Here is a 16851-nt window from a genome sequence, read left to right as displayed (position 1 = left end):
GAGTTGGTGTATAGTCTTTATAAGCATATGTGGTAGTCCTACAATTAGAGACACTTCTCAAAAGTAATTCTATACCTCAGACCGATTCATGGAACGTATACCTCACAAATGTTAAACTTTATGACGCCAGTCATACACACAAAATTTAAAGATAAACTATAGAAAATAATTTCTTAAAACATAAAATCAAATATTTTCACTTAATATATTTGATTTTGCAGCTGCAGTAGTATCCATTTTTGTGTCTTATTTTACCTTGAATTGTTCAAGAATCTGTACTGCATTTGTAAACATGCTCTCTGCTTTGAAGAGATCAGTGTTGTTAAGATAATCTACAGGAAGGATACCCTGTAAATAATAAACACTAGTTTAATATTAATACTATTAGCATACTATTACTAGTATTAATAGCTCAGGTTATTCTTGTAAAATGAAACAGACTTATAAAGGAAGTACTAAAGATAAGACAGGTAGATGAATAAATTACTGAAATAATTAAGCAAAATATCTTTTCTAAAACCATAACTGAAAAATGTTCTATTATTTTTTCTCATAAAGTAGACATAATAAAGTAAATAAAGCAAAAAAGATGAAATAGATTCAATAAAACCTAGTATCTACTGAAAGACTACCGTGTTGTAGGCAGTGAACACAATGCTTTGCACACATGAAAAATCACTATGGTAGGCCACAACCAGTATACTTTAAAAAAAAAAAAAAAGCATAAGAAAATTAAGAGTATACCATGCATAATAAGAGTAAGGAGTGTTTTGTGAAATTTTTGTTTCAGTTTTACACATACACACATGACTGTAAGGGTCATTTACTCAGAGTTCTGAGTTAGACGACATTTATTAAAAGTTTGATTTGAAACCTAATAAGAATGGCTGGTTGGAATGGATATATATATATATATATATATATTTTTTTTTTTTTTTGGCTTTTCAGCATTCCAGTTCCCATTCTTAAAAGCATTACCATTCTATGTTTAGAAATCTCACTCACTGTAGAATTTAAGAAACAAAACAGATGGACATAGGGGAAGGGAAGAAAAAGATAAGATAAAAACAGAGAGGGAGGCAAACCATAAGAGACTCCTAACTATAGAAAACAAACTAGGGTTACTGAAGGGGCAGTGGATGGGGGTGCGAGGGGATGGGTGAAATGGGTGATGGGCATTAAGGAGAGCACTTGTTGCAGTGAGCACTAGGTGTTGTATGTAAATGATGAATCATCACTAAATTCTACTCTTGAAACTAATACTATATTATATATTAACTAGCTTGAATTTAAATAAAATCTTGGGGAAAAAAAAAAAAAAAGGAAAATCTCCCCCACTGGATCTAACATAGTGGGTTTCCAATGGAGCCCCACCTTCCTTTACTGAAGGGTAGACAAGTAACCCAGGCTAGCCCACTCAGATGGTAAGCACTGGAATTTGACTCTTGAGAGTCAAGACACAAAAAGTGTAAGTGTAATGCTATTCGCCCCTAGTGTTGGTACCCTGGGCACAACTGTTTGGTTCTTCTTTTGAAGTCTCCGGTGTCCTTTGTCCCTGCTCATTTCCATGCCTGGTTTTTGAGCACCCCTTTGATTCAACAACCCAGCAAGATCCTTTTAACAAATTCCCTTTAAATGGATCTAGTTTCTGCTGCTTGCAAATAAAAATTACTTCTATATTTTTACCACTTATAACTGAAATACAAAGATAAACCTGTACACATTTTAGAAAATAAAAAATGTTTAAAGAAAAGCTATTAGGCTAGTACTCCATATTGTAGATTGTAACATGCCCACAGTTATGAGATATTACATACTTAGAAAGAAAGGACAGTTTTATGTATCCAAAGATTATTCAGAAAGACATAAAAAAGGAAATTTTACTGTACACTTTTATCTTCTGAGAGCTGATAAGAAAATTTGATTTCTTACCACTGAATTAAGGGGAAAGGGAACTCCAATAAGAGAAGCCATTAATGGTGCAATATCGGCCTACAAACAGAAAAAAATCAGTTCTAATAAATCTACAGACATCAGTAAGAAAATTAAATAATCTAATGCAACTATATTTTGGACTATAATCTTGATGTTCACTATAATCCATTACCTTCCAACATTTAATACACAATAGATATGAATCTCTAAAAATGTCATTTGCTATAGCAGCATTAATGTATAAAAAAATACATTTGAAAAGCCCCAAATGTAAAACATGCTAGAACAAAAAGTTACCCACTCTGGTACCTAAGAACTTGACTACTTCATGTAATAGTTTTTCAGTATGCCTCAACTATACAGAAAATGAATAGCAATAGAAGGCTCTAACTGGAAAAATATATATATTAACTAAAGAAAAAGTATATACCATAAGGTTTGGCCAGCCAGTGAAATCCAGAAAAGACATATAGCTCCTAGTTTCCCAGAGTTGTTTGTGCTTCTACCTCCACTTCTGGAACTCCCCATCACTCCTCAACCCACCCCCACTTCCTTTTTTGACCTTTCATCATCCCATAGACCACTCTCCCTTAGAGAGCTAACACTCTCTGTTTCTCTAGATCTGGTTGGCTGTTTTTATATTAGTCCTTACAACTTTTCAGGCAGTAAAGTGCTTAGATGTCAGAATTCCCAGTTCCAAATCCTTGCCTGCAATCTCTTAAGATTAGGGGCAGATTATTTAACCTCCCCAATGCCTTGGTTTCCTTATCATTTATTTATTTAAAAAACTCTCCCTTACAGAGTTATGGCATAATTAAATGAGATTAAATTTATAAAGTACCTGGCACATAATAATCCTGCAATAAATGGTGGCCAAAAATGCTGTTGTAGTTATATTAACTAGTTGGCCTCTCAGCAGCACTGTGTAGACCATTCCCTTCTCAGCTTCTGTAATACTGCACTCCACTGAGTGTCTTCAATCTCACTGTGGCTCCTTTCCAGATACCATTCTAATTCCCCATTTAAAGTTGAAGTTTGGTCTCAGGCTTTCAATGCTTCTCACTTTTTTATTATCTAGACTCTTTTTACGAAGTAGCATTCCCACACAACACTGGAAAACTCCAATTGCCTCTGCCTTCTCCCTTTTCCCTAGAATCCACTGTTTGGCCTCCTCTAATCTGTTCTCCAAGCAGCGCCAGACAAATCCTTTCACAAAAAGATCATATCACTCTCCAAGCTTCAAATACTTGAAGGGTTTCCCCAAGCTTTAGGATTAAGTCCATTGGCTCATAATGCCCTGTGGGGTCTAGTGCCTACCCAGACCTCATACCACAGCCTCAGTTGCTCTGTGATCCTTTAATATGCTATGTATTCTCTTCCCAGAGCTCTATGTACATGACGCTCCCTCTGCCTGAAGTGGAGGGAGAATATCATGTGCCTGGTGACTCCTACTTATGCTTCAGTCTCAGCTCAATCCTCAATGTCTCAGGAAGACTTTATTGACCATACCGTCTACCAGATAATTCCACTCTGCTCTCATGGTTTCACAGTCCTCTCTTGTAGCACTTAGCACAGCTGTAATGTTATATTTATTCATATAATAATTCAGTTAATATCTATTCTCACCCCTAAACTGTAAGCTTCCTAGGGCAGGCATTGTATCTGCTTTTACTCATCATTATATCCCTTATACATGTTTAATGCTAATCTCTGCCAAGGTCTAAACACACCTGCAGACACATAACAATGCTGGTGGAAGGAATTTATAAAGAAATTCTCCTCTAAAGCAGATTTGAGGTAGGAGCATTCAGAGACCAATAGCTGAATCTATATTTAGTTTTAAATTATAATCCAGTCTCACTATAAGTAAAACATGTTTTATGATCTTCAAGATATTCCCTATTCCTCTGATAGTGATCTTTATTGCAAAATTAATTAAACTGTTATTCTAATCTTACACATTTCGATTCATTTAGGTGATATGCAGTTAACCTGAGAGAAAAGACCATTCTTAATAAGCTGACAGAGAACAGGCTTCTGCAATCACAGGCCTAAAAATGAGATTTTAGACCTTGGTTTATTCACCAAAAAAGGAATGCCAGCTTGTGAGGTTACCTAGAGAAGGTAAAATATTCCTACCACTTTGGAGGCCATATCCAATAATGCCATGCCTTCTACAAATAGTGAAGATGGCTGTTTACATAGCATATCTTCAACAATGAAAATTCCATGCTTCATATTTATACATGTTACCAGTCTAACTTGATTAGGTTGGCCATGCATTTTCCTGTAACCTAAGGTTTCTAGCTGAGTAATCTATATTCTTGTCATCTTTTTTCCATTGCATTTGTAAGTATCCTGGGTAGAATTAAAGATAAAATATGTGTTAATAAAAAAGAAATGGTAACTCACATACTACAGGGAAAAAAACTCATAATAGGATTTTATTATTTATTATGTCTGTGCTTAAAGCAACTAAGCAAGGCAACCATGACAAGAAATCATAGAAACTGAACAAGCATCCAGATTTCAATTTACATAATAATTCTTTAATTAGCCAATGTTATTTAGAGGGAGTCTTTTTTCAGTTTTACTTGAGCTTTTTTTATTTTGCTAGAAGGAAGATCAGTTGAGTTAAAATATTTGCATTAGATGGATTTCCCTTGGTAACTGAAATGTTTTGAAAAATCCTTTATCATCATTATTATTAATACTGTTTTTCAGATTTTTTTGGTCTAAACTTCTTATAGGAGAGAAAATTAAATTTGAAAGTGATTAAATTGTACTGAATACCTGATGGATATCTTGCCTCTTCCAGTTCTCTAATTTCCATTCTGAAACACAATTAGACACAAGAGCTGATGTTAAGATTAAAAACAAAACAAAAACACTTTCATTATTAAGAGAGATCAAGGTGTAATGACAAAAGAAAGTATTGGGAAAGTCTATTTTAAGTCAACTATGAATAAAAAGGGTACTTAAACAGGTAGAGCTATATATTTTTAAAACTAGAATTTTCAAAGAATAGCTTTAAAGTTAATATTTGATGTCTTCTGTGATGACTTCTTAAACTTTCAAAATGCTCATTCACAGATAATTGTTTCAAAACATCAAAAACCCGAGGAAGGGAAGATGGAAGTAAAAGGCACAATGATAACAGCTGTCGGCATGACTACAACTGACAGTCCTGCTCCAGGGAGTAATTAAAGCAATTGATAGTCCATTAGACAACCTAAACCTTTTTTCTTCTCTAATGGCAGTTGCTTGCAAAATATTTAAAATTGTAGCTGTGATATTCCTACTGTCACTAATCCTAAATGTTAAAATACCATAGTGAGTAATGAGCTACTATTTTTTTTAAAGATTTTATTTATTTATTCATAAGAGACATATATAGAGAGAGAGAGGCAGAGACACAGGCAGAGAGAGATGCAGGGAGCCTGATATGGGACTCGATCTCGGGTTTTCAGGATCACACCCTGGGCGGAAGGTGGCGCTAAACCGTTGAGCTACCCGGGCTACCCATGCATTACTATTTCAAATTGCCTTCAGAGATATCTGTCCCCTATTTTTCTACAAATTCAGAAACTTCAATAAACAGTTATCAAAACAAATGATTATGAGACTATCCCTTATTTTAATGACTTTAAGATATATTACCAAAAGGGTTCTAAGATGTTTTATGATGAAATTTCTTTTAATAAGCTAATAAAGTTTAAAAAATCTTCAGTTTCTACTAGTCAGCTACTAAAAATTCACACTAATCACCTGATGAGGAAAAAAACGCACATTCCCTTTCTCTATAAGTTATGATGTTTTATTCACATAAAAACGTATATTTCTTTTATAATAATTTTTGAAGTCAAATTATCCTAAATATTAATTCACTGAGAAATCAAGTGCCAAAATAAAGTTTTATCTCCTAAGTACAAACATACTACTTAACTTAGTTTCTATTAGACCCAATCTAATCCCTTTACCACAAAGCATAGGAATATAAAATGTTGAAGCTGCTTTAGAAAACAGTGTGGCAGTCTGCAAAAAATTAAACACAGAGTTACATATGACCCATTTATTTCATCCCTAGGTATATATCTATCCAAGAGAAATGCAAACACATGTCTACATAAAAACTTTTACACAAATGTTCACAGCAGCACCATGATAATAGCCAAAAATAGAAACAACCCAAATGTCCATAAGATGATTGAATAAATAAAATATGGTCCATACAAAAACACTATGGTCTATACATACAATAGAATATATTCAGCTATAAAAAATAAACTATACATACTAAACACAGATGAAACTTGAAAAAAATTATGCCAAGTGGAAGAAGCCAGACACAAAGACCATACAATGAGTAATTCCACTTATATGAAATAAGCAGATCCAGAAGAGAGAGAGAGAAAGAAAGTAGAGCAATGGTTGCCAGGTGATAGAGAGAGGGAGAAATAAGGTGTGTTCTCTAATGGGTCACAGGTTTCTTTGGGGTGCTGATTGAAATGTTTTGTAATTAGATGGTAGGGGTGACTGCAGTCTTGTGAATATACTAAAACCCCCTGAGTTGTATACTTTCAAAACATGAATTCAAATTAAAATGGTAAGACAATTATATCACGAAATAAAAATAAATTCAAAGAAGTCATTTAAGGAAATCTTATTATGCAAACCAAAAAGAGTCCTCTATGATAGAAATGCCTAAACATGGCTGTCAGTGTGAATCCCTGGAGAAAGTTTTAAAAAGAAAATTTCTAGGGCTAATCCAGACTCATGGAATTAAAGTATCTAGTGACAAGGTCTGGAAATCTGTTTTGTAATCTGCATTTTTAACATGTTGTTTTGGATGAGTTTTATGCAGCTAATCTGGAGTAAGGATCTAAAAGGAATTTTTTTTGTCCAATTAATAACAATTTTGGAACTCTGAAAAAAACCCTACCTTAGAAAATAAGCAGAGCTTCAGGAAAAAGGAATTCATTTTCATGAATAAAATGGATTAGGAAGGAAGGGAAGCTTGAGTAACAGAGAATCTTCAAAAGTACTAGAGACACAGCAAAATCAGTCCAGTTGTGAAATGTCAATTGTGACATCTGTCTGATTTATCTGAGTGACAGTCTTTGCAGATAAGATTCGACTCAAGTGTTTAATGTAAATCTCAGCAATAAAAAGGCTTGTGGGAAAAAAAAAGTAATTGTATAATTTATACTTGTACCTTTCGTAAGGCAGATAACTAAGACCATATATTTCTTCTTCTTCTTCTTCTTCTTTTTTTTTTTTTTTTTGAGAGAGACAGAGTGCATGTGTGTGCACACATGTGTGAGCAGGGAGGAGTGGGGAGGAGGGAGAAAGAGAATCTTAATCCAGTGCAGAAACCTGACAAAGGGCCTGATCCCATGGCTCTGAGATCATGACCTGAGCCAAAATCAAGAGTGGGATTAACCACTGAGCTTAACCAACTGAGCTGTACGAGCACACCTAAGACTACGTATTTCAACCTGAATATTATAAACCAAATAATATCAACTATACAAAAGTAATACTTAAAAATTATAATGATACAAATATAAAAATGAAAACTGTAACTTGAAAAGTGATTTTTTAAAGGTAAACTTTGGTTTTATTTTAAACTGTTATATTTATAAAACCAATAAAGATAAATGTCTCTACCTTTTAAAAATGCATCATCAAATTTCTGAGCTGATACTCTTTGGGGATACTTGATTCCAGCTCCCCAAGTGACAAAAGGAGTTAAAGTCTCTGAAGGATGACCAGCCCCATGGAAACCTACCAATAAGACAAAAGAGTAATAAGACAAGTAAGTATATAGGAACTTATACCTACATTTTTTTTAAATAGTAAATTTTAAAGAGTTAATCCATAAGTAATTCTACTTCTGGCCACCACACTCCTCCCAAATGCTTGCAACACTGCATAACAATTAGTTTATAAATATTCCCAAAGCATATCAGAGCATCAAAAATAAAACAAAAAGAGTATCTGTTGACTGGCTGAAAGAAGAACGAGAATAGTATCATTAAGACTTGGAGGAGATGCCACAAGAGTAGCTCTGTATAGGGCAAGCAGTCAGTCAACTCCAGCTCTGTTCTGGAGAGGACAGCAATATCTCTTTGATAAGGTTCTTTAAGGCTACTTTGGCTGATATAGCCAAAAGGCCTTTAGAGAGTGGAACTAGTTCACTAGAATTCTATACTGTGATTTGGGGACCCAAATCTCATCTTTGCCTGATTTTGTTCTCTGTGTACACACTGTGTTTGCCTTGGGAGTCTCACAGGGAGGACAAGCTCATCTAGGGGAGACCTCCAGGAGCCTGAGGGTCCCTGGTCATACCACCTTAACTTTACCTTGTTTGTCATCACTTACAACCAACTCTAAGAAGAATAACAGGATAGATACTTTGTTTTCTTCTCCACGCTTTTCTCTAATTTCTCATTTTAAATGAGAATATATCCCTTTTATAGCTAGAAGATAGATTTTTTACATAAGATCAGATTTTTTACACTAACACATTAAGCAGGCAATTGTTGTGTGCTAGACACTTTGCATATACTAAGACATCTAACCTGCTTCAACATTACAAGATATCTGCAAGCTACATTCACCACTACTTTAATCATAAAGTACATGTCGCGTAAAGACAGACTAACCCCAATCTGTCATTCCATGGTCAGAAGTAAAGATAAATGCTGTTTTCCCATCATTTCCATAAAAATCTTCAAGCATGGATACAATTTCTTTCATTCCCTCATCAACTACTTTAATATTGTCCTTATATTCCCTGTTTAAAAAGAAACAGAAAAATAAATTAAATTACATTAATTTGGAAAACTCAAATTTCTTCAACGTGAACTAATTACATCTAAAGTTGGTAACTCTTAAAATACTTTAAGATTTCGTCTTTAATATTTTAAAATCAGGGTTCTTTAAATTGTCAAAAATAATATTTTCTCCTTTCTTTTTATATTCTCTCCTTTTAAAGAAGCAAAAGAATCTGAAATGGTTTTCAAAAATAGTTTAAAAGGAGAATACTCTTCTATATTAGTTAGCAAGTACATTTTAATGAATGCTTTTTACATCTCAGATGCATTAATTATGACTTCCAAGTTCATGTCTCTCATAATGCAAACTATATTGTTCCTGTCGTATTAATAGGTATCACTGCTTCAAGTATAAAACGTTTCCATCCTGTAGAATGTTTATGATATAAAACAATAATATAATATTTTAAACAAATTATATTTAAGCATTCTATACAGTTGAAAAGGTTGGTCTGGTATGAACTCTATCACCTGAAACAGTCCATCATGTTCAAGAAGGGGAGCATGAGGTATTCATTAATGGCAACTAATCAATAGGCTGTAGTTACAATTAGACATATCTAAGCCAAATTCTAAATAAAGAATAAAAGTAAAACATGGATTCTTACTCTTATGGTCTACAAAACTGAGAAAAATAATTGCTGTTCTATATAAGGAGTGCTACTGAAATACGGTATAGAAAACTTGATACAATTATTTGCTAGACACAATACTTATTAAATGGAACACATAAAGAATAGCTAATTATATCTTCTTGTGATATATTAATATCACAATATTAATACCACATAAATGTTTTCCCCCAAGATTTACTTAAGTATTTCTAAAATATATAGTTTTTCCCTGCCTGAAGAATATGGAATATAAGCAATGTGAGAATTACAAACAAATTATAATATTTTAAAACATTAAACAGAATAGTTGGGTCCCTTAAAAACACAAAATTAAACACAGCATTAAAATTACCTCGATGTTGGTCGGTGAGCATGTCCATTTGTATCTATTCCTAATAAATGTAAGAAAAAAACTATTTTTTCTTCATTTAGTTTAGAAAACAAAGATTGGTTGTTTCTGGCAGCATGAAAGAATTCCTATATGTAACAAATCAGTTAAAGAAATTTAGTTCATTTATTTTATTTAAAAGTAATTCTGACGAAAACATTTAATTGCATTTATAACTATAAAATTAAATTATCTTATTTTGTTTAAATTTGTCCTTGGGACCATCAACACAAAGTCCGTATTGTTGAATAATGAGTGAGCTATTTTCCGGGTAATAAGTAGGCCAAGAAAAAGTTATAGGAAGGGGCACCTGATTTCATGAAGACCTCATAAGCCTTGAATAAAATACAGCAGGTTGAAGAAACATTTTGTCAAGAGCCAAATAAAATAGTACTAGAGGCAACATTTTAGGAGCATTTTATCATTTTTAAATGTTTTCAAAGCTGGACTATTTCTCACTGTCCTGGCTAGGTTACTACTTGAATCCAACAAGTCCAACCATAATTGCTCACTTGGATCATTGTGAATAGCTTCTAAACAGTCTCCTTTGTCCAAGACTAGAATATGTTCTTCACATTGTATGAGAGAAAAATGCCCTAACTTAATAAAACACGGGTCAAAAATTATTTTATTAATTTCATAATGATAAGCTGGATTCATAATGCTGTTCTAAGACAAAAATCATAACTTCTACTTACATACACATGAACATGTAAACAAGTACCTGTGGGGAATACTTTTTTTTTTTTTTAAGATTTTATTTATTTATTCATGACAGACGCAGAGAGTGAAAGGCAGAGACACAGGCAGAGGGAGAAGCAGGCTCCATGCAGAGAGCCTGACGTGGGACTTGATCCCAGATCTCCAGGATCACACCCTGGGCCGAAGGTGGTGCTAAACCACTGGGCTATTGGGGCTGCCCTGTGGGGAACACTTTTAAATTATTTTAGGTAAGTTAACAGGCTATGCCAAGATACATAATTACCATTCACATAAATGTCTCTAACCATGTAATAGATGGTAACTTTAACAAGAGTGATTTAATTGTTCAATAAAAATCTGAAATATATTTTGAAATGATTCTTCATTATTATAAAGACTAAAAAAATACAAATGGTGTCATATAGAGAAGCCTGCTATTGAAGAATAGAAGTAAAAAAATACACATGGTGCCATATAGAGAAGCCTGCTATTGAAGAATAGAATATAACCTGCTACAGCCTCCTCAAAAGCATAAAACTGTCCCTAGCTTTCATATACATTTTACTTTACCCCTAAGAAGTTTTTAATCTAGGTAGAAGTGGCAAGTTCTTCAAAAGAAAGGAGTTAAACCCTAAAGATATAACATTTTTATAAAGATTTTATTTATTTATTCATGAGAGACACAGAGAGAGAGGCAGAGACATCGGCAGAGGGAGAAGCAGGCTCCATTCAGGGAGTCCGATGTGGGACTCGATCCTGGGACTCCAGGATCACGCCCTGAGCTGAAGGCAGACGCTTAACCGCTGAGCCACCCAAGCATCCCCCCTAAAGATATAATTGAAAGCTGACAAAACCCCCAAAAACCTAGCACCTGAAGTTAAAATTTGTTCCATGACTGTAAAAAAAAAAAAAAAAAAAATTTCCACTATGGAAAAAGTGCTATTCATTCATATATGGACATAAGATCTGGGAGACTATGAAATACTAATCTTACAGAGTTCAACCTGTTAGATTCCTAAGGGCTTTTTAAAAGTTAGTCTTTTGGCTGAGTGAAGTTAAGTCAATCGGAGAAGGACAAACATTATATGTTCTCATTCATTTGGGGAATATAAATAATAGTGAAAGGGAATATAAGGGAAGGGAGAAGAAATGTGTGGGAAATATCAGAAAGGAAGACAGAACATAAAGACTGCTAACTTTGGGAAATGAACTAGGGGTGGTAGAAGGGGAGGAGGGTGGGGGGTGGGAGTGAATGGGTGATGGGCATTATTCTGTATGTTGGTAAATTGAACACCAATAAAAAATAAATTAAAAAAAAAAGAAATGGTAACACTACTGAGGTTTAAAATTAAAAAAAAAAAAGTCTTTTGGACACAAGAGGTAATATATACTCTAGTTACTCTCCCTTCCATATCTACTCTACTCGTGACAATCAGCTCCTACTGTTTCTTTTTTTTCTCTCTTTTTTTTTTTTAAATTTATTTATGATAGTCACAGAGAGAGAGAGAGAGGCAGAGACATAGGCAGAGGGAGAAGCAAGCTCCATGCACCGGGAGCCCGATGTGGGATTCGATCCCGGGTCTCCAGGATCGTGCCCTGGGCCAAAGGCAGGCGCCAAACCGCTGCGCCACCCAGGGATCCCGCTCCTACTGTTTCTTATCTTGCGAACAGACTCGTTCATTTCTATACTCAACGAATATTTGTTGTGTGTCATGGGAAACTATTGGATGACTACCCCAACATGCACTCTCTTTTTCTGAGTGATTTTTCTGAGTGATTCTGTGATTTCATGAAACATGGCAATGCTCAACCTTAAAACCTACATATTTCCCATCCTCTCTTACAGCTAAGTGTGCCTTAGTGGTTGTGGCAATGAGATATAAATCAAGTATTTCAGTCAAAAGACTATGAAGACCTAAGGCTCTTTGAAATAACAACTCTGAAGATAAAACTCATGCTCTGAGGACAGAGGAGAAATTCAAGAGACTGGGTCTTATTGACACCACGGAACCATATGGAAGTCCTGGACTGCATCAATCCTGGGCTGCCTACTTCTGGCACTATCTTTACTGAGATAAAAGTAAACTTTTAAGCTGTTTTTCCCCCTATCACACAGAACTGAACCTAATCTAAGCTAATACTTGTATCTATGTACCAGATGATTCCTTGCTAGGAAATGAGTTAACAATGAGAAAAAGTCAGTATCTCTACCAACAAGATGTATTCAGAATTGAAGGGGGATCTGCCAGAGTATCAAGAATTATGGTATAGCATAATAAAGTACTTAAGATAGAGGTACCAAGGGAATATAGAAGAGGATTATCTAAGTGGAACTGGAAGTGAGGTGAAGCAAAGGGAAGTCATGGAAGGCCTAATAAAGGAGATGATACACAAACAAAACTTTAAAAAGCAAATGGATTCAACATGAATGAAGCTTAAAGACATTATACTAAATGAAATCACACTAAGCCACTCACAAAGGACAAATATAGTATGGTTCCACTTATATGAGGTATCTAGGTACAAAACATAGACATATAGGAACAAATACATAGAAACAAAGTAGAATGGTGGTTGCCAGAGGCTGGGAGAGGAAGAAAATGGGGGGTTATTTAATGAGCACAGAGTTTTGGTTCTGCAAGATGAAAAAGTTTTGGAGTCTGGATGCACAATAATATGAATATACTTAACACTACTGAACCCGTACACTTAAAAATGGCTAAGATGGCAAATTTTATGTTATATGTATTTTACCACAGTTTAAAAGAGTGAGTAGACATTTACATGGATTTGTTCTGCTTGGATTAAGCTTGAGTATCTAACCAGAACACAAGTCTAGGTAAGACCCCTGACTCCTTCTCTAGCCTTACTTCAGATCTTGCTCCCAGTCAGTATTCCTGCCACCTTAACTTCCCTTTCTTTCAGTTCCTCAAATCTATTATGCTGGCTCTTCAGTGCCCAAGATTTGCATATTGATTGCTGTTGGCCTGAAATACTTGTTCACATGCAGTCCAGATTCATCCATTTCTTCCAATACTTCTGAGATCATTTTAATACTCTCAGGAAAGCCTTCCTCTACCTATCTAGATCATGATTTTCTAAAGGCATATTCTTAGTCCCTATATTTTTCCCTTCACACCATTTTCCCATTGCTGATGATTTCATATTACTGTTATTATTATACATATATGCCATATTTTATGAAGTCATAGGCAAATAATTTTTTCTGATCACTAGCAGTGTTGAAATAAAGAAAGGAAAAAAGGCATAAACGCAGGTCAGCCACAAGCTATATCTGCCCATACACAAGGAATCAAATCCATGATTCTGGAGCATTTTTAGCTATGTATATGAAATTAGAAGCCAAGTGCCTTTCAGCAAATACTAACATAAGTAGATTACATTAAGAAATAATAATTAGTTAAGTAAAATTTGCCAATTATTTTCTTAAAGAGATCTTACTTAATTTCAAGTTTTCCCTGTTGACAAAAGTATACATTAAATGAAAAAAGAAAATTTCAAGGAGAAAGATCCTGATAGAAGAAATATGGTTTATCAAAGAATGTATTGAACCCTTAATTCCTGCTAAGCAACTACAAAGAAAAATGAAGACACATACTGAGGAATTCATTTACAAGCTAACAAAAATGACTGTATCATGGAGAAGTCTGCAGGGTCACTTTGAAAGACACTACTGGTAAGAAGAAGAATCATTAAGGGTCAATCAATGAGTGCTTCTTACAACAGATAAATTATAAGTTGTTATATCTAAATGAGAAACAATGGACAGGAAGAAAAGAGAGGCAATATCCACAACTTAGATTTTCACACAATTTTTCAAAATGAATTCTACTGGATCCCCGGTGAAAACTGTGGTAATTGTCACTATCAAATAGTCTAAACACCTTTATTGCTTAGAGAAACCCATGGATATGGATATTATGACTAACTTGCTAATTTGTTTTTGCTTATCTTTCTCTGAAGTGCAATTTTTAAACAATCATGTTATTATAAATGCATTCCATTTGAACAGCACTTTCAAAAGCATTTTTCATACATCTTACATGATTCCACTGCTAAAAGACTATTGTATGGTCAAAGAAAGATCGAGGTTTACCTAGGACTATTCAGCAAATAGGAATGAAATGCAGGCTCCCTGAATTCCAATCTATGGAGCCCATTTCACTGTCAGAAATATGAAAATTCAAAAAGTTATCTTTTTTCAGATTTTTTTAAAACTTCCATTAATTGGTTATTGTAGAAAGTGTAATTTCTTAGAATCTAGTCTTTTTTTTTTTTAATTTTATTTATTTATGATAGTCACAGAGAGAGAGAGAGAGGGCAGCAGAGACATAGGCAGAGGGAGAAGCAGGCTCCATGTACCAGGAGCCTGACGTGGGATTCGATCCCAGGTCTCCAGGATCACGCCCTGGGCCAAAGGCAGGCGCCAAACCGCTGCGCCACCCAGGGATCCCTAGAATCTAGTCTTTTTAAAATAGTATGTACAAATACAGAACTTTCAAGTTTATACAAGTAGGAAAAATTAAGATGCATTTACTAACAAATCAGTTTCTAGTACTTAGGTACAAATACATGTGCTGAAGATGATCACCTCAATAGTACTCACCTTCATATTATCAAAAACCCAAGTATCCAGTTTTGTTACATCCTGGGCACCAAAATCCTCATTGTCAGCATCATAGCTATATGCATAAACATGGTCTCCACTAGCACCTGAAAAGGAAATTTTGGGAAAAATCTTTTTAACAATTTTTTAATCTGTCATGAAATATGAAGTAGTTATTTAAAGATTTTTGTGAGCAACCAAAATTTTTCACAAAGCATTTTATATTATTAAATTTTTTAATTTATAATTTTAATTTATAAAAATAATATAATTTTATATTATTATTATTTTAAATATTTTATTTATTTATTCATGAGAGACAGAGACAGAGAGAGAGAGAGAGAGAGAGAGAGATTGGCAGAGGGAGAAGCAGGCTCCATGCAGGAAGCCCGACGTGGGACTTGATCCCGGGTCTCCAGGATCCCGTCCTGGGCTGAAGGCGGCACTAAGCTGCTGAGCCACCCGGGCTGCCCAGCATTTTATATTATAATAGGGAAGAGAAAGACAGGAGAAAGAATGAACATTTATTTTAAGTGCAATGGACTATGACTACTACTTTAACATGCTGTTGCTTTTTGTTCTCATAGCACCATTCTAATTTTACAGATACACTACATGTAAGTTAATTACTCAGCCAAAGTCACAATGCTAATACACAACAGCACAAAAATAAACATCAAAGTCCGTTTCCCTGTACAGATTAAACTATTCAAAAAATTTGTCGTCTGTGAATGCTACAATCTAAAACAGATGAAGTCATTTGGTACATCCTAAAGCAAGAAGAAAATTCAAATATTTCACTTATCCTATTCATAAACTGTATTTTTCTTAATATAAAGGAATAAATATTGCCTATTGTTAAATTCTTTGAAGGGGTCAACAAACATATTAATCTTACATATTTATAAGATTTTATTAAGAATGTAATCAACTTAGTGAATTGCTGAGATAGGCTCTTACGGGTAATAAGGATGAGACAGACCAAGTAATAATCTCTAATAGAAGCACTTCAGTTCCAATGACACTACCACCGCTCAGCCATTCCACTTCCCACATCCTAAGTACAGATCTGAGTAGGTTTTTTGGTTACTCTAAGAAATAGAACACTCCTATTGGACTGTTTTTGATTCAGGTGTTGGTCCTGTCCTTCCAGTGACAGCCAGAAGTAGGAAGGTCATATAGTCACTCACCACCACCAGTCCCCCCAAAAGCTAAACTGCTTTCCAAAAAAAGGAGACTATATATAAATGGCAAATAGTCTGAGGTTTCTTTGCCCTGACGTACATAATTATGTTCTTTGAATATCATATGTAAAATTCTGAACATATATTTTTCCTTTCAGGACATATAATAATATTCAATAATGCCAATTATTAAGATTACACCTATGGTTAAGTATAATGTTACAAAACCTTTCTTTAAGTGAAATGACCTGTCATTCTGCTCTCACTAAAAAGCATTTAATGACAAAATTCAAATGGAATCCGGGATTTCAGAAAAATAATATAAACAAATTTCTAATCAATGCATAGAAACAAATATAACAAATCCAAATGGCATGATCTTGAATATGTGAAAATAGGAATTACAAGTCATAGCACTTAAATCTTTATGTAAGTATCTACAAACTTAATAAATTATCAAAGTAAAATGAACCAGACATCAAAATCACCATCATAATGAAAAGTTATGTGATAAGCACATTGCTAGATATTTCACAGGAATTATCTAATTTAATCCTAAAAC

At 34.3% G+C, this 16851-nt stretch overlaps 1 protein-coding gene across 4 annotated transcripts in view; it reads right to left on the bottom strand.

Annotated features, from left to right (window-relative positions):
* PIGN (phosphatidylinositol glycan anchor biosynthesis class N) overlaps positions 1 to 16851 on the bottom strand; it is a 107422-nt gene that overhangs the window by 68939 nt on the left and 21632 nt on the right. For all 4 annotated transcript variants that reach the window (XM_025422116.3, XM_025422117.3, XM_025422119.3 and 1 more), the window contains 7 exons: positions 15106 to 15212; positions 9741 to 9865; positions 8604 to 8734; positions 7606 to 7722; positions 4729 to 4769; positions 1933 to 1992; positions 256 to 348 (listed from right to left, as the gene is read on the bottom strand). In XM_025422116.3, the coding sequence (XP_025277901.3) occupies positions 256 to 348; positions 1933 to 1992; positions 4729 to 4769; positions 7606 to 7722; positions 8604 to 8734; positions 9741 to 9865; positions 15106 to 15212 (674 nt within the window). The remainder of the gene's footprint in view (positions 1 to 255; positions 349 to 1932; positions 1993 to 4728; positions 4770 to 7605; positions 7723 to 8603; positions 8735 to 9740; positions 9866 to 15105; positions 15213 to 16851) is intronic.

Source organism: Canis lupus, chromosome 1 (assembly GCF_003254725.2).
Source record: "Canis lupus dingo isolate Sandy chromosome 1, ASM325472v2, whole genome shotgun sequence".
NCBI classification, from domain to species: Eukaryota; Metazoa; Chordata; class Mammalia; order Carnivora; family Canidae; genus Canis; species Canis lupus.
This window is presented reverse-complemented; position numbering and strand designations above follow the sequence as displayed.